This window comes from Rhipicephalus sanguineus, chromosome 11 (assembly GCF_013339695.2).
Source record: "Rhipicephalus sanguineus isolate Rsan-2018 chromosome 11, BIME_Rsan_1.4, whole genome shotgun sequence".
NCBI lineage: Eukaryota > Metazoa > Arthropoda > Arachnida > Ixodida > Ixodidae > Rhipicephalus > Rhipicephalus sanguineus.
In genome coordinates this window covers 18,115,990-18,138,866 of record NC_051186.1, presented here as the reverse complement: position 1 = coordinate 18,138,866, position 22,877 = coordinate 18,115,990, and the positions used below count along the sequence as shown (strand labels likewise).

At 46.5% G+C, this 22,877-nt stretch overlaps 1 protein-coding gene across 1 annotated transcript in view; it reads left to right on the top strand.

Annotated features, from left to right (window-relative positions):
- The window catches only part of LOC119374897 (4-pyridoxate dehydrogenase), a 55,951-nt gene that overhangs the window by 5,464 nt on the left and 27,610 nt on the right, over positions 1-22,877 (top strand). Inside the window, exons 2-5 of the mRNA XM_037645101.2 lie at positions 3,500-3,702; positions 8,154-8,343; positions 13,329-13,460; positions 21,680-21,804. Of these exons, the coding sequence (XP_037501029.1) occupies positions 3,500-3,702; positions 8,154-8,343; positions 13,329-13,460; positions 21,680-21,804 (650 nt within the window). The remainder of the gene's footprint in view (positions 1-3,499; positions 3,703-8,153; positions 8,344-13,328; positions 13,461-21,679; positions 21,805-22,877) is intronic.

Genomic DNA, 22,877 nt, shown 5'->3' with positions numbered 1-22,877 from the left:
GGCACAGGACAGGCGCTGACTCGCAACTAAAGTTTATTAGGAAATACACGCATATATATAGGTGATGTGCAACAACAAAGAAAACAAAAACAACACCAAAAGCGAAAAAGACCTAAACAAGTCTCAGGCAAGTAAAAGCAAAAAAGCAGGTATCATACTCTGCAGGTGCTGCAAAGGTACGAATATTTTGCGTCACTCAGCGAAATTGGTGGCATGCTAACACACTTATCTCCTTTTCTTCTAATGTGGAAGGCCTCGATCACTTCCCTTTCTACCTGCTCTTTATGATGCGATAAAATCATTGTGTCACTGAAGAAGGGTGTGCAGCCGCATTCGTGGCAATGAGCGGCGAGAGAAAATGGCTTTGTTTCTGTCAATGATCGTTCGTGTTGACGAAGACGAACGTTAACGCATCTTCCGCTTTGGCCAATGTAAGTTTTTCCGCATGATAATGGTATTTGGTATACTATGGCCTCCTTGCAATCTGTATAGTGGTAGGTGTGGTTAATTGCACAGTTGCCAGGAACACTTTCCCTGTCGTTTCTCTGCATATCAATGCTTTGCTGTACCTTTGCGCAAATGGATACCAGCTTATGAGGAGATGAGAAAACTACGTCAACGCCATATCTTTCGGCCACGTTTTTTAAACCGGGTGCCACTCGGTGAGTGTACGGTATCGCCGTGTACTTTTTTTGCTCTGGCGGTCCACTCATCATTCCCAGGCTGCGTTCCATTTGTTTTTAGGTGTTTGCGCATCTTCTCGCACGCTTGCGCAATTACGTGTTCCGGAAAACACGCTTGCCTAAGTCTAACTACCTGTTCATCAAAGCTTAGTTGCAATCTATCCTGGCAGGACTTCTGCAATGCACCACGGACACAAGAAAATGCTAAACCGTGCTTTATTATTTTTGAATGATTTGATGTGAAGTTGATGTGATGTGAAGTACACGGGATGTATTGCTGTTCTAACTAACAGGTTCACGTAAAATATATTGCACAGTAGAGGCACATTGGCAAGTTGGGCTAGTCGGTGCTTGTTCATATTTGAAGAAAAACAGCGCTCAAAAATACGTAGAGGCAGCGCTGTGTGTGTTCTCTATCTTTTTTTTGTCCGCGTCTTTTTGAGAGCTGTTTTTCTTCAAATAGAGACACATATTATCTCGAACAGCAGCAATGCATATCGCTGCATATTAGGGCTCCCAGATTGCATTTCGCTAGAGATCTCCGATTTACTGCTAAATAGCAAGCTCCGTGCTCCATAATACAATTCAAAATGCGAAAGCAGGCGCTAAAGAAGCAATGTTTTATTGAAATTATTCGACTGGCAGCGGCTCCCCAGTCTCTGCTTTTTATCTCTTACTCATATTTAACATCTAAGTTTTCTTATGCCGTTGCCGACACGTCTGCGAACATTATTTTGCTGGTTGTAATTTTGACAGTTTACGCATTTCTTTACCTGTCAACGATTCTGGCATTTTTTGGGACTTGGTCGAAGTACATGTAAAGGTGTCGCACGAGACCCTTCTGCAAAAAAAAAGCTCCCTAGAACGCCTAAGCTTAGAGTTAATTTTTCTAACGTTAGGAATATCTCTTTACACAATCCACTGATTTTTCCTGTTTGGCCTCATTAACTCAGTTATTCTCGAAACTTATCAACGTGAAGGTTATATCAATCGGCACTCCATTGCAAAAGACATTAACAGCGCGAAAAAAATATAAACGAAGGACGAAGCGAGGGGAGCTTTTCTCTGTTCCCTCGCTTCTTCCTTCGTTTATGTATATTTTTTTCGCGCTGTTCATGTCTTGTACCTCGAAAGGTGCGTCTTTCTATTTTCTATGCGTTGCGCTGTCACAAGAAGCGCGAGAAGGCACGAGGCACTGCAGACGTGGCTCGCTGCGCTCCGCGTTCGCTCTCTTTCGTCCTCGTTCGTTCTATCGGTTACGCCGGCGAGGGCGACGCCGCTCAACGCAGGAACTGGCGCCTAAGAGCTGCGCTCTAAACAGAAAAACATGCGAGGCACTTAGGTTCATCTGTGCTGAACGAGCCTACAAATTAAATGTGCGTGCTGTGCGGAAACCATCGAACTTTCGCATACAAGGCCACCTGCCTGAGGGGACGTGTGATTTCGAGAGAGAGTCAAAGTAAATTGCACGCATGCGTGGAATCTCAGTGGCCGTGATCCGCTGTGGAGATGACTGGGTGGTGTGAGGACGAGAGAAATCGGGGATGTTTTTCATCGACGAAGACACGGCTCTGAGCGTAACCGAATGAGCGAACGGAATGGACGGACAAAGCAGGTCCGATCTCGAGACCTTAACTCTTGTCACAGTAAAAAAAGGTGGTGCAAGAGACGGGCCACCAGGAAAGGCAAATGAAGTGATGAAGTAGTCGGTGGTGGAAGTGGCAGAGCTATGGAATGTTAACATATCGTTCGTATGGTGCGTCGTGATCAGGCCAGCATGAATAGTCTGCTGCGTCAAATTGAATGTTTCTTCCCAGTTTCTATTCCCTCTCAGGACTACTTGTTCTGTTAAAAAGACAGAATAGATGCAACGATCTTGCAGCCAAAGTGTAACGTTTATACTCTGTGCTTCAACATACCGCGCGGTCACGTGGCGCGGCTATAATGACTCGTTAGAGTATCGGAGACGTCGCCTAAGACACCAGTAATATGCACGACCGTCTGCATATAGTGATGGCAATTGGAAAACACTGTGTACAATGTAAAAAGGGCACTAAAGCACACCGAAGTGTATAATACATGGAATTTCTTGTGTCTAAAGTATGTTCCACTACGCACAAGTGGGCTAGTCGCGGCACCACTTTAATTCTGAATACCACGCGACTAATTCAGAAATCACCTGCGAATGCATGTAAAGCTATAGCGACAAAGAAGCCAGGCAAAATAGCTTATCTCCAACCAGAGCGATGTGGGGAACAGTGGAATGAACTAATTAATAGCCTTAGCTGCACATAAGCTTGGGTAAAGCATACAGTTCTGTCAAGACAAACACGAAATTGTGTATCTTTTCTTATCGGACAAACCTGTCCAAAGAAACACGAAATCATGTATGTTTTCCTACCGGAAAAAAATACATATCTCGTCCAAAGTTCTGCAAGAACCGAATCATCGTCGGCGCTACGGGCTTGTTCATTCGCAGCTTCTTTGCGCGCATATATATACCGGAAGTACTCTGATTCGCTGCCAGGCAATACGGAAACAACGGAATCGTATCTCAAGACTACAGCTATTTCGTTAACGTGCAGAACGGCACCCAAAATGCTTTGGGTACTTCTTTTCGGACAGATGTTCTGCTTACACCGAACTATGACATTACAGGTGGACATCTGCGCCGAGGGAGCTGTAGTTTTGGAAACCCCTCCCAGATGTCTCTGAGGGAGTTTCGAAGCGCGGCGTCTGCTTCGTTAAGGCATAGGCGTAGAGGTAGGGCTTAGATGGTTGTAAATAAAGTAAATGTATTTCTTTTACGCTTGCAGTTGGCGGTGGATCAGCCGGATGCATACTGGCCAACAGGCTTTCAGCCGATCCATTGCGATCGGTACTGCTCATCGAGGCAGGAGGTGTAGAAAATGCCGCTACTGAGATTCCACTGCTTTCTATGACACATTTCCATGGTCCCTTCGACTGGGATTACCGGACCGTACCACAGAAGCACGCTTGCCTTGGTATGGATGACAACGTAAGTAAGCACGATCCGTTGTAAGGATACGTTCATCCCAATTAAGGCTCTGTGTACCTGTCTGTAAAATGCGAGAGGCCCCATCACGCATCGCTAATTATTCGACTGAGGTCGATATGATGCGTTATAAGCCAGAAAAAAGTCTGGGTTTTGAACAGAGCCCGACTGAAATCCATACCTGAACTGGAGTCTTAGCTGCATCTGAAGCCTAACCGTGATCTATATTTCGGAGCATGCCTGAGCCCAATGAAGCCTTAACAACAACAACAACAACAACAACAACAACAACAACAACAACAACAACAACAACAACAACAACAACACAACAACAACAACACAAAAATAGCGGCTGCCATTTTCAACACGAAATCGTTCAAGCGTATCGGGCGGGGACTGGGGCCGAATTCACAAGACTTCTCTTTCGTGAGTTTTCCCATTGGTCAACCGGCTTCGCCAATGATATGTACCGCATCGTGATTGGCTGAAATATTCTCTTAGAAAAATTTTAGCGTAAGACGTATTGATAATACACGCCCGGAAGCGCAACGAGTAAGTCAGCATTTAATTATCGGCGGGGGTTACTAGCTGATCGCGTGGAGTCACGAGCGGCGTTGTGTAGTAGAATGGATATAGACATCAGTTATGTGCTCGGGGCTATACGGATATCTACGCATAGACCCTTGCGCTTCAGAACACTTGCCCTCGGCAGCTGAAACGTGGTTTTGAGGCACTTCGAAAAATCTGCGAATTACCATTTCGGCCTTTAGGTTACCTCACTACTGTTACTACCAACCTAACGCCTAATGCGAACGTGCCACTATGCAAGCAGAGCGAAAGCAAAGAAAAATGGTGTCCGCGAAAAACAATGGCAGAAATACCAACGAGTTCACTAGCGCGACAAAAAACAGAGTGGATAAAGTGTCCAGACTCAACTGGCGTGGATGTCTTTGTAGTATGAAACCGCGGTCGCGAGATAAACACGACGTCGTGGAACACTGCGCGAATTGTAACACGAGGCACCAAGTGCGTACTGTGAGCCCCTTTCGAAGCTGAAACGCGTCGAGCGCCTCATCTCACTGCCTTGCCCATGAGGATTTTCCAAGCTGGGTTTTTTCAACACAGTGATCAGACGCGCAGAGTGGCGATTGCACTACCCGCCAACAATAGCGCTAAAACGCTGGGACGCTGGGAGAGTACAACGCCCGTAGCCTATCTTGGCATGGACACTATGAACATATCAAAACTGCCTCCAACCATAGCCTAGCTCTCCTCCGCAGAAACTTTTGAACACTACCATCATCCGATAAACTACTTTTATACACTACAAACGCTCGCGCATATCTTGAATTTGCGTGAGCATTGTCCCTGCCCGCCCCTGCATAGACCATCACCGTCCGGCAGCGGGACCCACCCATATTCTCCGGTCTCCCACGCGACAATGTCGAAGCATGGCTGAAGGAGTATTACATGGCCAGTGCGTACAACCACTGGGACGAATGTTGCGAATATCGTGTTCACAATATATTCATCTTGTCTATCCCAAGATAAGCTACGGTCTTTGAACTTTCCCAGCGCCTCAGCGTTTTTACTGCTATCTTTGGAGGGCAGTCCAATAGCCTCTCTGTACGTCTTAGCACAGTGTTGGAAAGAACCACCCAAGGGCATTCTCTTAGACAAGGCAATGTGATGAGATGTTGGAAGCGTTTCAGTTTCACGAAGGGCTCAGTTTCTCACCAGCTAAACACGCGCTGGCATCTCGTGTTGCAACAATTCGCGAAGTCTTTCAACAACGCACGTTCATCCAGCGACCGTGGTTTGGTACTACAAGATATCAACTGCACTTGGGTCTGGCATCTTTGTCCCATCTGTCTTTTGTAAGTTGTCACGGAAGAGTTTACTGAGGGAGCTGTTTCGCCAATTTATTGTCCAGCGTTTCAGTATTGCCTCTAGTCCACATGATGTCTATGAGAAGCGTGGGCGCGTAAGTAAATGTGTGCCTACAGGCGGATCGATCATCCAGCAAACGTTTTCGAAATGCGTTCGTGGATTCGGAGAAAATAATGCGGAGGTGCCAGGGGTCCAACAGGTACATAAGCGAAGGGGCGAGTGGCAGCAGGTAGCTTTATTGTGCAGCTGCCACAGGTAAAAGTGGTTGAATATGCAAGGATTGCAAGCGCTGATGCATGTCTGCCAGAGCTGATCCTGCGTCTATGTTACTGATGTCCGTAAATGTGGGCACGAATCTCTACTCACTGTCGCACTGGGGGGCCGGGTACGTGGACGCCGAAGGCACCACGAAGGTTGGGAGACCTCAGAGCATACGTCCCCACATTCAGGACGCTTGTGCTTTCAAAAACAACAGCTGTATTTAGAGATATGTACAGTGAACGATGTTTACAGAGACATCTTCCAATGTCGACTGAAGACTGACGACGAGCCTTCTCGCCGCTTTGCAAGGCTGGCCTCGTTACCCATTGGTGGTGGCCGATTGCAAGAGGGCAAGGAGGTTTGTAGTTCGGGCACAGCACAGTCTATTCGGCGTCGGGTAGGACGAGGGACATTCCGCTGATAACGCGCCAGCCATGGTGTCCTTGCTTCCCCTTTTCTTCCTCCAAAGCAAGCTGCTTTCCAGAGATCCCAAGGCAAGGAAAACCAGTCAGGTAACGGCCATGTTGCATCGGCAGGTGGAAGGAATGCATTGGAGAATGCGTTCGGCGTGTTTGCCGCGCAGGCTCAGCCGCTGCGGATGGCACACCTGTGCACCTGTGCATGTCGTTATCACTCTTCCTTTTCGGGGAAGGAGTGCCAGTGACAACATCACGCTGTTTTTTTCTGTTTGACCGAGCACATGCACGCATCTCATATAATAGACAATATAGGGATAGCTCGCAAAGAGAGAAGCCTTCGAAAGACACGATATTGCAACTGAGTGGTACAGGATCAAGTGAACATAAAATCACTAGTATTGTTCAAAGGCAGTGCCACACAGACATCCAGTTTTATTGCGATAGCAATTATATGGACAGTCTCGACGGGGTTTTGCCGTCGCTGTGGCTGTCGCCGTCATATCCTTCCCGTATGAAGTCCAAATTGATAAGATCCCCCGCGCATTGCTATTCTACCGCGGGTAAGAGCTCGCGAGCGGGGGCGACGAACGCGGCCGAAGCAGAGATCAAACGATCCGGCCCGTTTCCGTCGCTCGCAGGGTGCATACGATATCATCACCCCGCTCGGGAGGCCTGCCGTCGAAGCATACAGGAAGCGCACCGCCGTCTTTAACAACCACGAAAAAAAATCACAGCATATCCACGGAGTGAATGATGATGAGTGGGCGAAGCTGCGGAGGTTCATCGGTAAACCGTGAATCTTCCGTGAATTCTGCCCAGTACATCATCACCGACGTGAGATCGGGCGCGTTTATACTAAAGGTTCGATGAGTTATGACGACTTGCAGCTCACTTTAATTTTACATGTACGCTGTGAATTTTCATTGTTTAGAAAACCATTGCTTTAGAAAAATCTGGCGTCTTTCGTTAAGCAGCTGGCGTCTTTTCGTTTTGCTTTAGAAACATCTGGCGTTCTTTCGTTTTGCTATTAGAAAACATCTGGCGTCTTTCGTTGGTTCATTTCATCAATCAACGGCGTTTTGAACAAAATTTTTATTGTTTCATCGCGCACAGGAGACATCTCACCAGGCACTACATTGGAGGTAAACAATGGCTGCTAATGGGAATGAGAGACAAGAAGAAGTCGGCTTTTAGCTAACACTTACACTTCTACTTCTACTAACGTTTCCTACTGGAACATGCCAATGGCTGCTAATGGGGAATGAGAGACAGAAGAATTCGGCCTTTAGTTAACGCGCACGCTGCGAATTCTTTATTGTTCAACAACGCACAGGAAAAATCTCCCACCGGCACCACCTTGGAGGTCAAGATCTGGTACTAGCGTTACGACTGGTTACGCATACTACGACTACGACTACGAGGGACGAACAGGTGCCGCCTTAAGGAGCTTCGCCCCTAAAAAGACGCGAGGTGGGGAGCGAGTGGGGGGGGGGGGGTGTTGTGGCGCGAGCAGCCACTACCTTGAACTTTGGATCTAAGAGCGCTGGCGCGCGCGCTATCTCGAAAGCCATCACAGCGGGCTGCTCGTATACCCTCTACGTGCTGCGCTCTCAACGCGAAGTGAATATGCGGAGAGCATCTCCCTGGAGCGGCCGTATTCTCTTACACCAGCGTTTTGTAGTTACGCGAGATCGAATACAAAACAGTTAGCTGCCAGCCTCACTTCGTGAAACACTACAATTTGTTGCTATCGCATTCATTACTTTGCCCTTGCGGTGAAACTGTGACGTTTTTCTGTTAGACGTCGAAACTCCTTTAAAGGCTCAACTGTTCTGATATATAATTTGTTCGAATTATGTGTAGATATACATATGTTATTTGCAGAGGTGCATCTGGGCCCGTGGCAAGGTACTCGGTGGTTCCAGCGTGATCAACTTTCAAATGCACGTTCGTGGTAATCGAAGAGACTTCGACCATTGGCAGTATGAGTACGGCGCCTACAACTGGTCATACGAAAATGTGCTTCCCTATTTCAAGAAATACGAGAATTATATGGGCCCCAATCCCGACAGGCGTGAGTATGGTATTATGATCGTCAGTAAACACCTAGATATTATGGATCTGCCTTTAGCAGCGTTTGCTATTTGGACCAAGAATGCGTGGGAATCACAAGGTACATAAAAATGATGAACGTCTAATTTCTACAATTCACACACAGCACGGTATACTTCTGGTATCAAAATCCCGGTTGTATTGCACAAAAGCACAGAAAAGGAATCTGGGCAGATTAGGTCGAATTAAACAGAATAATTGAACAAACGATTCAACGCTCTTTACAGTACGATTCCATTGCACCCACTAGAGGATACTTGCGGTTAGCTATTGGCTTGTGGCTGCTGCTTGCGAACTTATTGCTTAACCACTTGGTGTACTACTGCATATGTACGGTGGGTAAATGCCGACAGAGACGGTGTTTAGTCAGTTTCTAAATGCAGAGCATTTCATAGCGAACCAAAATCACTTTGATTGTTTTTATCTATCTATCTATCTATCTATCTATCTATCTATCTATCTATCTATCTATCTATCTATCTATCTATCTATCTATCTATCTATCTATCTATCTATCTATCTATCTATCTATCTATCTATCTATCTATCTATCTATCTATCTATCTATCTATCTATCTATCTATCTATCTATCTATCTATCCATGTATCCATCTATCTATCCATGTATCCATCTATCTATCTATCTATCTATCTATCTATCTATCTATCTATCTATCTATCTATCTATCTATCTATTATCGATCTATCTATCTATCTATCTATCTATCTATCTATCTATCATATCTATCTATCTATCTATCTATCTATATCCGCCTACGTCTGGGTGCTCTCGTAACCCCGTAAAGTGGATGGGACGATGACCGCCGCTGTAGCTTAGTGGTAGAGAATCGGACGCGTTATTCGAAGGTCGCAGGTTCGCTCCCTGCCAGCGGCAACTTATCGTTTCGTCTACTTTCTTCACATTTACGTCATAATTACGACAGATAACATCCCCTATGCTTTCCTTGGCTTTCTTATGTGTTGGTTCTAATTATAGAAGTTAGGCAGCACTGCCTCCTGACGCAGTTTTTCCGTTGGTGCAAGCTCACCTGTCACATACGCTCGCAATGCCATAGCACGATCCGACGCAGCACAACAGACCTCCAGCCTCTCAAGCAGACCTGCATGATTGCCGCCACAAAGACGCCTAGAATTCACCTGGTGCACTTGTACTGTTGTGACCTTATAACGTCTTATTAGCCTCTACGAAAAGTCGTTGCCCAATACGCATGACCACGCGAAGTCCTATGCCAGGTCGCTGACCTCACATATGAAATACAGCGAGTCGTCGATTCAGCGCAGTCAAAGCCACCATCGCCTGTACTGTGCAGGTTGCGCGACTGAAGCCATATTTGCCCTCGACATCTGTAGTTCGGTGAGAAGCAGCAGTTCGGCGCTTTTACTCCGCGGGGTAGTGTCAGAAGGCAGCAGAGGGGCCCACTCCGTGAGGAAGACAAGGGTCGACAACGACGAAGCCATACATGAACAGGCTTCAGTATAACATGTGCCATTGCTTCTGCATGTGAATATGTATGAATATACGTTTTGCTGGTAAAATTATTTTGACACGAATGTGTTTTATGGCGGGGTCCACCAAGATTTCCGTGACGTACTTCCGGCACGGAAATACGTCAGCAAAATGAACGCCATCAAGTGGCGAAGAAAAAATACTCCGTTGACAGGAGCGGAACCCATGACCTCTCGGTCCGAGAAGATGGCTGGCGGGCGTTTAGCCCACTGAGCTACCGTCAAACACATAATGGAGGCTACATGAACGCACCTTTTCCCTTTCACACTTTACTCTCACAGTGCTCTTGGATGGATGGAAAATGCCATGAACGTCTCCTTTATAGCCAGGTGGTGACATGTGTGCCACCAAGCTCTAGAAAAAAAAAAAGAAAACGCACCGTTGCTACGACCGTCCCATTCGGCGCGTTTCCAATAGACGTCTGATTCCGTCAACGCTTTAACACACCGCGAGGTGGTGGCTTTAGCCCAAGCCTCAACCTTAGCATTCACCCATGCAGAAAAATACCTCTGCGATGCTCGCCTGGCTGTCGCACGTAGTCGAACCGCGTTCCCCGCTCGCCCTTTGAGGAGCCATGCTAGAGGCAAGACACAGCGCGCGTAGCGTTTCTCTTCGCTTTTCACGACGCTTTGAAGGAGTGCATATTGAGTATCAGTGTTTATTATGTGCTTGTTGATGCCATATTTGCGCGGAATTCACCCCCCCCCCCATATGCGGTTTCCACGTATATGTTAAGAACTTCAGTTACCGCAAGGGTTAAATTATGATCATGGGCGTTAGTCGTCGGTACGGAGCTGTGTCATTAGGCGTGAACGTGAGTGCGTCCACGTCAAGCGGTGCTATACATATCTGCCAAACAACAGTAGACATTGTAATAAACCAATGCACTCTAAGCAACGACCACTTTCGTGTTATACCAATTCGTACGACAGAGGGATCAGCCATCTTTTTTTTATTTTAATCGATGTGAAAAGTCGTCATCATCATCATTTTTGTTTCGGTGACTCCGTTAGCTGTGTTAGTGTAAATCTTGCGAATAAGCCTGTCTTCCGACATGATACTTGTGTGTACCCTGTCGGAAGACAAGTGTAAGTATATTGTAAGTACTTGCGTGGTACTTGGACAAGTGGTATTTGTCTTCCACTGCGGTACCTGTAAGGAGAATAGACAACACCTTGTGGTTCTGCGCTGACTATACCGCCACCTTAAACAGAATTACTAAGCCAGAGGTCTACTCTTTGTCATGAACACAGACGGCGAACTTGCCCGTCTCTGTAAACAAATAAATAAAGATGGCGTGTTGTGTGCGACAAAACAGGTGGACGAGTCCGTATTGGTGTGCAAGCTGAAAATACCAGCGTACACCTATTCAGTGACCCATATATATAGCTTCAGACGCATCACCCTGCAGTGCTATTGTACTCTCGTGTCAAGGGTTGACGACAGCAGATAAAGGGTGCCGCACCTTATGCACAAACAACTGACGAGGCACTTTCTATATATTTTTTCTGAACTACTTAGATCATGGCGAATACAAACAGCGCAAATAAAATCTCACGAGGACCGTATCTAATCTGCTTGTCTTCTTCAGACCTCGTCTTATTTGCGCTGTTTGCTTATACTCCCCATAAATCAATACGAACTTGCCCAGTTCTCAAACCTAATTAGTGCGCTTGGCTATACAGAACGCTTCGAAGCAAAGCGTTTTGACTGGAATTCTAGCGAGGAGCAGTATCCAGTACATGAAAGTTACGACGCCAGCACCAGCAAAAGAAAAAAAAAATAAATGCAGTAAAGTCCGTATGCAACACTTCATTGCCGCGTGAGGGGTCGTAGAAACTATTTTCAAAACTGGGCTGATCGCTGCCGTTGGTACGAACTGTATTCAGAGTTCATGCATGTCTTTGCACGCAGCAGTGGACGTCGTGTTGCAGAGACATAGATACATCCCGCTTGGGCAGCAGTGATGAGCAAGTGAAGCATCATTTTTTCTGAACAAGTTTAATGCATGGTAGAGCAATTCGTAAGCTGAGCAAGCAGCCACAAAAATAAAGCGGTTCTTAATTACCTAGATGGCGTACATATCTAATTTACGGATTGTGGCCTCCTGGCACTTGAAAATGTATTAATCTTCATGAACTGCAACGAAAAAAATGTTTTTCCGCAAGAGCGAAGGAATGAATGCGATACCAACGAATTGGGATCTTACACGAAGGAAGGCTAGAGGCTCACTCCTTTAGCAAACGCGCCCGCTGGAGTGAGCGAAGTGACCTATGAACGAAGATTTCTATGGCTTCGACGCAAACTTTCACGATGAGAGCACAAGTACAAAACTATGAACCATCTGTTGAACCCCCTCTAGAGATTAGGGCGCGAGCACAGGCGACCACACCATGTACGTCTAAGTACGGACGCCCTCCGGCTCCTATATCCCTGCGGCGCGACGAAACACGGTAGAGGCAACTGCCTTTAAAGAGCATGCCTCTTGCTCTGTTGCTCCATTTTGCGGGCGATAGTGAACAAGCCTCGGCCACGGTGAAGCACCTCACAGATCTGCGTACCACCAACTCTAAATGGCGCATATAAATAGCTCGCCGTTACTATACCGGAAGAAGTATGCGTGTGTGGCTTAGGGGTTTAAAGCTTCGCGCTTTGGAGCAAGGTGTCACAGGTTCTAGTCCGCGGTCACGCGCTTAGGAAACGTTTTCTTCTGCACTATTTTTCTTTGCGAAATAGATAGATAGATAGATAGATAGATAGATAGATAGATAGATAGATAGATAGATAGATAGATAGATAGATAGATAGATAGATAGATAGATAGATAGATAGATAGATAGATAGATAGATAGATAGATAGATAGATAGATAGATAGATAGATAAGATAGATAGATAGATAGATAGATACTTATACATACACGGAATGGCGACGGTAAGAAGCCGCTGAGATTGGCTATGGAATTGCTAGCGCAATAAAGGAAAAGGTGTTAATTTCACGGAATTACAGTAGGTGACGTGAACAGGGATTACAAATTACATACACGACACTTGATCTGGAAGAAAGAAGCAGTGTTACAATATTAAGGTTTATACCATTTTCACGAATAACGAGTTTCAAACAAGATATTTGCGAAACAAGGTGCATTTTCACAGCACTGTTTGGGTCATAACCGTAACTCCGTAAACACAGATGCGGTTATCAGCACATGTGTAGTAGTAGTAGAGATAATAAATACCTGTACGTGGAATTGTGAGTGCGCTGCTTTATGTTTAAAACTCGGGAACACAGCAGCAGCAGCAGCAGTAAGAGAGGTGAATGAAATCCGTAAGCAATCGTTCGTTTTATTAGACTTAGGCAACATAACCCTTTCCGTGAAATATGGCTCCTGTAAGGCTCCTGGTGTTTCTTTCATTTCAGGATTCCGAGGCAGCAAAGGAAAAGTGCCAGTAACGCTGTCCGTCACGCAAACAAAGCTTGTTTCTATTTTCTTGAAAGCGGGCCAATGGCTCGGCTACCCGGTGACCGACTACAACGGCCCAGAACAAATGGGTAAGCACATGTTTTGCATTGTATTCAGGACACGCAAGTCCACAGAAGAAGCATTTCACGAGAAAAAAAAAACGATTAACAATTTAATTCATTGAACAAAAAACATTATCATGTACGTAAACTTACATAAACTAAACTGTAGTTAGGTAACGCTCCAAGTACTTAATATCACAGCAGGTACGCAAGGCGACGCAACCTCATCATCATCGGCGGACAGCAACTAGCCGATGACATCTGCATGCCTTGAAGAGATTATTGTTGCTCGAGCGTCGAATGACAATGTATAAGTAGGATCTAAACAGAATTTTCCCGTGACATGTTAAAATTATGCGTTTTAGAACATATTATCATATTGCGTAACTATAGGATTTTATGGCCATTCCATGGCAATAGCTATGTGCTGAAAGGGACACGTTCTGGGCTCCTGAGGGCTTGGCCTTTCATTTGACGCAAATAAAAACGACAACGGAAAATTTTTGCGTCAGGAGCCCTTTGATAGAATTATTGCCCGAATAACAAACTGACAACCAGTTTTTTTCGCTGTAACATTTGCTTTTGAGTCCACGAACGGGGTTTAATTCTATTTCGTAATTTACTGGAAAACTAAGCAAACGCACGTGAAGATGACGTATGTCCTTCAGACGAGTTGTCGTTCCTATGGCACTCCTTTCGTCTGTGGACGCGTCAGTTTCCTAGCTTCCTCTCGACTGTGAAGCACGTACGAACAGGCTTACAAAGATAAATCCGTGCATAACTGCAGCTCACGCTTTCAAATACAGCGAAGGTAATGGACATTATTTCTTTCATTTACGATGTCTAAGCACAAGATGGGCTTTTGTACAAAGCTAAGCGCGAAATTCAAAGGTTGAAGCCAGGGTTGTGCGCTGACTTCTAAGAAATTACAAGTGATGCCAAAACTTTGCGAAGTGTCTACTTCGCTAAATGTTCTTCATGACCGTCATGTAAGCTTTGCTTTATTTGAACTGCGCTCGTAGCCACGTGAGCGCCTTAAAGTCACTATCTTCTCAAGCATTTACACGGCGCATTTCTATGCATTAACGTCACTACGTGACGTCATCATGACGCCACAGCTCGTCAGAATTTGTGATGTCATCGTGACGTCAATATCACGTGACGATCACGGCACTACATGATGTCACATGATAATGTAATCGCACGACATCGTCGCTTGGTCAAAGGATAGGCCGATCACGGAGGCCGTGCAAAACCGCGTGAGGTGCAAAAAACTTGCAATGCCTCATATCCCCGAGGCAGTGCAAAACAAGGTTAGGCACGGAAAGCTTTCAGTGGGGCCAGAGGGGGGGAAGGGGGGGGGGGCGAGGAAGGATCAATATAATACACTCGGATGAAAAGGATGGTGATAAGGAGATGGTCTTCGCTTTCCAGTTGTCTCAGGGAGATACATGAAGAACCGTGTGACTTCGCGACTTTTTTTTTTCACTGCGGATGATTTGAGAGCCCGCGCGAGGGCCGTCAGGTTTAACCTGATGGTCCCCGAGTGGGCCTAACCAGGTGACGTTGAGTTAACTCGCGTCTCCTTGGACAGAATGAAGTTGTTTCACTCACTCACTCACTGCGGAGAAGACTACCGCATGGCAACGATGGTGCGTTTGCGGTGGAGCACACGTCCGTGGTTGCGCACAAAACAGGCAGCCACGGGCCACCACGCTTTCTGTTATTGTGACGGTGAAGAACGTAAACAGCTGATGGTAATGATGAAACGCTTTATTCGACGAACTTGTGCCCAGCAAAAGAAGCAACACTCAAAGTACAGCAAAAGCGGAAAGCACAGACGTCGGTCGTGGGTTATCTGATCAGCAGTAAGGCTTGCCGTCATTTATACATGCGGCACCGAATATTCCAGCATTATCGTTGGTCGCCAGGTTAGTTCCCGAATAAACCCTGTTCGCGTTGGGCACAAAGTATTATCGGAAGATTCTAAAATAGCAGGGGATGTCCCCAGGCATTCAGACGTGGTTTGCGCAAGGTAGTGGTTACACGTGCAGCAGGCCGTTTACTTAAAAAAAGAAGAGCACAATGTATCGCACCGACTTGCACTAACAGGTAGTGGTCACCAGTGTGATTTAGCCGATACCAGCACGCTGATAGAGATGGGACGTGGGCAAGAGACAAAGGAAGATTGAAACTTAAGATAAATCATACCAGATGACCTTTCGAACTACGGATTTGTTTGTACGACACCCGCGTGCTATTTTTACTGGGCAGCGATTGGAAGGGTTAAAACGTGATCTTTGCCTAATGTACGTTTTGCCAGCAGCGCCAGGAAAATTGAGTGACTCAGCAAATATTGCACAAGTGGCAAGCAAATTATTGCAGCGACAGCTGTTATGCGATCACAGCAACAGCCGATTTCTGAATAGTCCGCCGCCGCCGGTGCCCGCAACCGCTTTGTCGCGAAATGAGAAAAAAACTAAAAAATCACTGCCCTATCCACGAAGTGAATGATGTTAGAGGAGCTTGCTCGGAGATGATCGGGTTACCCGCGAATCCTTTGTACACATTCCTTTACCATGATATATAGATGTGACAGCGTTATATATACATTAGTCCTCAGCTCTCACCGCAGGGTCTTGGCGGCGAGCCCGAGCTGCTGCTGCGTTGCGGCCTCAGTGCTGCCTCGGCTGGGGTGTTCATGCTAGCGGCACTAAGTGAGCTTCACAAACGTAGCATTAGAAGCCCAACGTGACGTAGCCACACATCCTGTAGAGTGGACTGTAACCAGTGTGCGTGTTAGAGACGTGCAGATACACGGTGGACGTGGGCAAGAGACAAAGGAAGATTGAATAAGATAAATCATACCAGATGACCTTGCGAACTACCGATTTGTTTGTACGACACCCCTGTGCATTTTTATTGGGCAGCGATTGCCAGCGTTAAAACGTGATCTTTGCCTAATGTATGTTTGCCAGCAGCGCCAGGAAAATTGAGTGACATCAGCAAATATTGCACAAGCGCGCAAAAATTATTTTGCTGTTATGCGATCACAGCAACAGCCGATTTCTGAATAATAAAATCGCCGCCGGTGCCCGCAACCGCTCTATCTATATCTAAAAATCTAAAAAATCACTCGATCATATCTATCTATCACGATCGATCTTCTAGAGGATCTTCTCGGAGATGATGGGTTACCCGCGAATCCTTTGTACACATTCCTTTACCATGAATATAAAGATTGACAGATGTTATATATACATTAGTCCTGCATCGCTATCGGGCGACCCGGGCTCTGACACCGAGGCATGTCTTGGCGGCGAGCCCGAGCTGCTGCTGCGTTGCGAACCCGCCTCAGTGCTGCCTCGGCTGGGGTGTTCATGCTGCGGAGCGGCAATGAAGAGTGTTCACTAAGTGAGCTCCCGGCAAAGAGAAAGCAAGCGCGCCAAACGCGAGCGCCGAACGAGAGGCGCCGCCCTCTGTTCACCGAGTGAGCTCCCGGCGAAGAAAAAAGAAGCGCGCCAAACTAGTCACCGGAAAATCAGAGTACCGCAAAGGTAGGCTGCACGCGGGCAACATTGGACGGCGGCGGCCATTTCCCTTCCAGACCGTCCGGCGCATTGCTAGCGTGTGTTGAGAAGTGATCGATCTTTTCGTCTCGGTGCCGTGTTACGCTCGGCGGAACGGCATTATGTGTGTGTGTTTATTGAAGAGGATATTAGAAGTGATTTCGACTCATCGACAGTTATGGATCGACTGCGCGGTTATCGGTGTAACTAATGAAACGTGCGGCGAATACTGCCATGTGCTCGCGAACTCGCTTCATGGCTTCATCAGTCTCTTTTCGTGTCACGCCCGGGTGTGTTCGCTAGGTCCGGAGCTGAAAACATAGTTACATTAGCGCAGTGACATCGTGCGAGATGCCATTTACTTCGACACTTGGTGAATATTGACTGTTTGCGCTAGCTTTGCAGTCGGTGTTCAGGTTCAATTCATAACCCACTCGAGAACATTATCGAACAACATCGAGAACATTCAACATTGCGTCTTGGCAAGGTATGCGTCAGCGACTGATCGCTGACGCATACCTTGCCACCATGCTTGCTGTTCAACTGGTTGTTATGTGTAATAGAAGTTGTGTGTTTACGGTAATTGGAAGTTGTGCGCGACGCATTTATGTCTTGATTCGCAACGCCAGCAGCCACACGCATGGGCGAATCGGCGTGCGGTAGGTAAGGTGCGTCTTATCTTGCGACACGTAGAAAATAGGCCATCGAAAATGATTGACATCACTACATAACTGTTTCATTTACTATTTCTTTTCTCCTTAATATTCCCAACGTTGCAGTGCATTTGCAAATATTTTGCTGTGTTCCGACAAACAGTTTTTTTTTTTGCGTTGCCAGCGGGTAAACAGCTGGGGTTCGGTTTCTGCATTGCTGCATCTTTTTTTTTTTTTCATGAAATGCACTTTTATTAAAACTTCATCGGCACGGTGCTTTTTGTTCTTTTCATCAGAAATAGCACATCCGGAATATTTTAAAGCTTCTGCTACACAGTACGTATATAGACATAGGGCTGGCATAAAATCGACTCCCGCAATGCGTGGGATCTGCTTTTCTTTTTTTTTTTTTTGCTGTGACCATTTCTCACCCACTAAACAGTATCTTAGGGGTACGCTCGGCGCAATGCAGCATTAGCAACATTTTTTTGGCAACTAATATAAAACTGCGATTAATAACATTGCCTTATACCAAGTTTATCAACAGAGTTCCACGCTTCTGTTTTGCGCAATGGCAAATGATCATGCCACAATTGAATTCAAGGTATACCAATAAACAGTTATTATTTTAATAAATCTTTAATTTCCCTTTCGTGCGTTACACGCTTATAACTCGAATAGCATACGTAATCTGTTCAACAGATCGAGATACAAACAGCCGAACAAATAGAAAGGTATATATTGTTTTCAATATCGCTGACCATAGCGAACCGAAAAGGTGAAGTATCCTGTCGCATGAGATCTTCTCCAGCAAAGTTTGTGTAGTTCACTGTAGGAAGGTGTGTTCTTAGAGGGGGGCGAATTCATTCCGACCAACTATATGCAGCCACGTAGAACGGCGCTCTTTGACATTAATTTTTCCCACACGGCATGGAAAAATTAACGAGATTCCCAGAGTAGCTCACCAGTAATGTTAGATTGATGGTGAGCTACTCTCTGGAATCTGCATGCAGTGGCGTAGCAAGGGGGCGGCACACCGGGGCCCGTGCCCCCCCCCCCCCCCCCCAATTTTTTTCCTGTGGCATACATAGCACGAAATGCCACTCGACCACATCTGCCTGCCAGGCCCCCACATCAGATCAAGGAGGTGCCACCACCCTCCCGAAAAAATTTCTTACGCCCTGTCTGCAAGGCGCGTTTAAAAATGCGGCGAAGTACTTGTAGGGACTGTGGTACTGCTAAATGTCCGGCCACGCTCTGCATTGAACGCGCCTGCACCCAAAGCGCGTGGAAGGGATATGGCGGCGAGAGGTCACGTGATGCGAGTAAGCCAATCGCGTCGACGGCGGCGCGCGGAAAACATATGCGATACTCTGAAAATTTTCTAGTGACTCTACGCCAAACGAGAGGCGCGGCCCTCTAGCGGTCACCTATCTAGCTAGCGCATGCGCCGAGCGTGGTGTGCGCCGCCTTGAGCGGCGGCGCGCCATCTAGTGAGCATTCTTGAAATCACCGGAGAGTGTACACGCCGCCGACGGACAAGGCGCGAGCATAAGGAGCAAGCTTCTAATAAGAAAGAAAATATGTAGGACTGGATTGGATATGAACCTGGGCCATCTCTGTGGTAGCCGAGTATTCCACCAGAGAGTCACGCCAGTGCTTAAAACTTGTTCGCAAAAAATCCCTATACAGGCCTAATGTCGGGCAAGGAATCGCGGTAACATACACAATATAGCGTGCGAACAATAATATCTGGGGTTTTACGTCCCAAAACCACAAATATAGCGTGGTAGGAGAGTAAAAACTTGGAGGACGCTTGAGCTTCGTTTTCAAGAGTAGAACACCATAGCCTAATCAGACGCTGTCCGCATCGCTCCCAATCGCCAGCCTTGCTTTGCTTCTCGGTGGACGAAAGGAACGTCAGCGAAGGAACGAAAGGAACGAAAGGAAGAAACGAACGTCAGCGCGCCTGTAAATTGGCCCTTTCAAGCTATCCTAGAAAGCTTAATGAATGTGCAGTTGCGAAGTGCCCACTATGACCTAGTTGGCGAGGTACCCAATACGCGTCCGTAAGGCAACACGCGCTCCCGTGCAACTGCATACGTTGTTGATGCTGTTGTCGATAACGATAATTAGCTATGCCTCTGTGCTTTGCAATTGGTGGGTCTTCAAACTCACCACTCGGTGCGCAATTCACATGTTTGGACGCCTGGTGTGATTCTACGCATCTGCCGCGCAATATTACACGTGTAAATGACACTCCTCGGACTACATAACATTCATATTGCGTTTATTTCTTCCGAAGGAATTTCGAGCACGGGCTTGCCGCTTTGGTAGAACACTTGCTTGCCACGCAGAACACTGGGGTTCGATTCCCACTGGAACCAAAGGTTTTTTTAATTATTGCATTATTTGCATCGTTTTCGAATTTTCGCTGACTGACAACGCTGATTTTTCGCTCACAACCACCGACGCCGACACCAGAATTTCAGCTAAATGAGCTCTTTTACGCTATCGCGTTAAAATAACAACCAGGCGTCACAAAATGCGAATTTCGCAATGAATGGGTTGTTTAAAGCTTCTCACCCATTACAATGGGCTCAGAATCGTCATCAGCCACAGCATCAACAAAGTGTACATAATGTCTCACAGAAGTGTAGCGAGAACCTGGCTTCTCCGCAGAATGACTAATAAGGGCATAGCGGGTGTTCCCCAACTTCACAAGAACTATGAGTATTAATGGCGTAGTGGGTACTCTGCAAGTGTATTTGTTTTAGTTGTTCCAAGAGAGTTTACAACGGGCTCTAGAAAGGCCGCTCTTCCAGCTTTCGCTGTGACTGCGCTGCGTGTTCCGCGCAGGCCTGGCGTTTTTTTAAAGATGATAGTCTTTCTTGGGATACTTGAACGCAAAAATTTTGGTCTGTCTGTCTGTCACACGATTCAGCCACCTGGCCAAAGTTTAAGCACTTGCTGAACGCCCAGCCATCTTGAACTGGTAGCTGCATTCATAGTTGTGAACATTGTCGATCAAAAAGCAAATATAACCATATCTGAGGCGCAACATCAATACGTAAGTATTAGGTGGTGTGTTCATTTAGTATAAAATACATAGATACGTAATTCTAAAAACCCTAGTGTTCCTTAGGCTGCGCTGAAATTGCGACGCTATGCACGAAAAAGCCCTGTGCCGACGATATGGTGCTGCCACATGGCAGTGACCCTGGGTTCTGCACAAGCTCATATTTCCCACACACACCTGGGTCCTGCACAAGCTCATATAGCCACTGCCACATGGCAGTGGCTAGACTCTCCCCAAATGGTACGAGAACAGCATCACGATTGTTCGTGGATGAGACCAGGACTCATCTAGTACGGCCGGCAGAAGACTATCGTCTTTCGACGACATTTCCAGTGAAACACGCAGATACGTGGCCAATTTTTTTTAGATGCGAAGCATCTTTTAGCGGAGCTCAAACCGGTGGTGGTGTGCGGCGTGACCACCCTTACTGCGCATGCGCAAACCCGCTCCACATACCTCCTCTCCACACACCTCCTCAACTTCCAATTTCCACTCCCTCTCTCCCACTTCCCCTCTCCACTTCCTCTCTCTCCCTTCCCCCTCTCTACCCCTCTCCACTCCCACTCTGAAACGCAGGCTCGACATGCCGAAACGCTGCTTCACATCGCCTCTCTCGAATCGCCCCTCTCCTGCGCAACGCCTCGATGAGCGCCAGCGCATGCGCGTCCCCTCCCCCTCTCTCCTCCTACGCTCTCCCCCCCTCGCGCGGCTGACGACCGCGTTCCTCGCTTGCCCTGTGAGAATTAACGGCAAGGCTAGAGGGAAGACACGACGCGCGTAGGGTTCCTGTTCGCGTTCCACGACGCGAGGTCGGTAGCATGCCCAACGAAAGCCAACGGAACGCGATCGTGCAAGTGCTCCGGCTTCGCATCGCCTCGTGGTCCCATTTAGCGGGAGATGGTTTAATTTTTTAAATGACTCTTGCTTGTTATTTCCTTCCTGCAGGTTTCGCACGAACACAAGCCACTATTTTTCAAGGCAGACGTTACAGTGCCGCAAAGAGTTACATCAGGCCTATTTTCAAGAAGCGCGCGAACTTGCATCTTTCACTACGGAGCCATGCTGTTAAGGTGAGAGAAATGTAGTGTATTAGGGGTGTGCAATTGCGAAATTTTCAACTTCGAAGCCAATTCGAATAATGAGAACCAAGGGCGGAGTGCACCGAATATTTTTCGAATGTTTACGAATGAAAACAGGACGACTACTGATAACTAAAAAAAATTTTTTTTTCGCCAACAAGACATGAAAAATCCAACTAGTGTGGCCGCAAATAAAGCACAGAAAAATTATGCATCGCACAACACTAATGCTTGACATTACCAGATCTGCAGTTATACAGTGTTGTCATAAAAGAAGGATAGTGGATCGGTACATTCAGGGAGCAGCGACGCCTCTGAGCATGTCACAATCCCTACAAGCACAGAAAATATCCGCACAATACAGGCACACGTGTGCCGATCTGTTTTAAGCATGCTACCTCAGTTGGGAGGAGAAACGGCAACTGGTAAGTACAATATTCATTGCAGGTGCTTCATTGAATGTAAACCGAGATTAATGCAGGGTTCCCTTATTTCTAGGCGCGTCTTTTTCGTTTGACAATGACTTACTATGTGTCTCTGTGGTTTTGCTTCAGTATAATTCCAGCATAACATTGAAATGACGTGCGCTTCCACGTACGCAGTACCACACTTTCGCAACTACGCCACAGCACTGGTACACGTTTTCCAAGGTGCCCTAAGGGGCGGATGTGGCTATTGAAACCAATTTATCTACTTGTACATCATATTTTACAATTCTTAGCACAGATATGCTATTATTTGTGCTGATTTCAAATTACTTGTTATATTTACGGAGTGAATGCCTTTAGGACTTCCACTCTAGCTTACGAAAATTTGTTGCTAGGCAAATTACGCTAACGCTTTATGCTCCTATGTTCCAAGGGGTGCTCCAATACAGTAAGGCTATTATTTGTTATTAAGGCATTATTTCTGTGTGATTTGCATGTACATTAGTATGCAAGCCATTTTCCGATAATGTTCTGGTAAATACCGGTAATTCACATAAATTTTTAAAGCAAGGCAGCGGGAATAAATAGTTTTATTGCACTTATAAATACCCCTGTACTGACATGCGGCAAATAGAA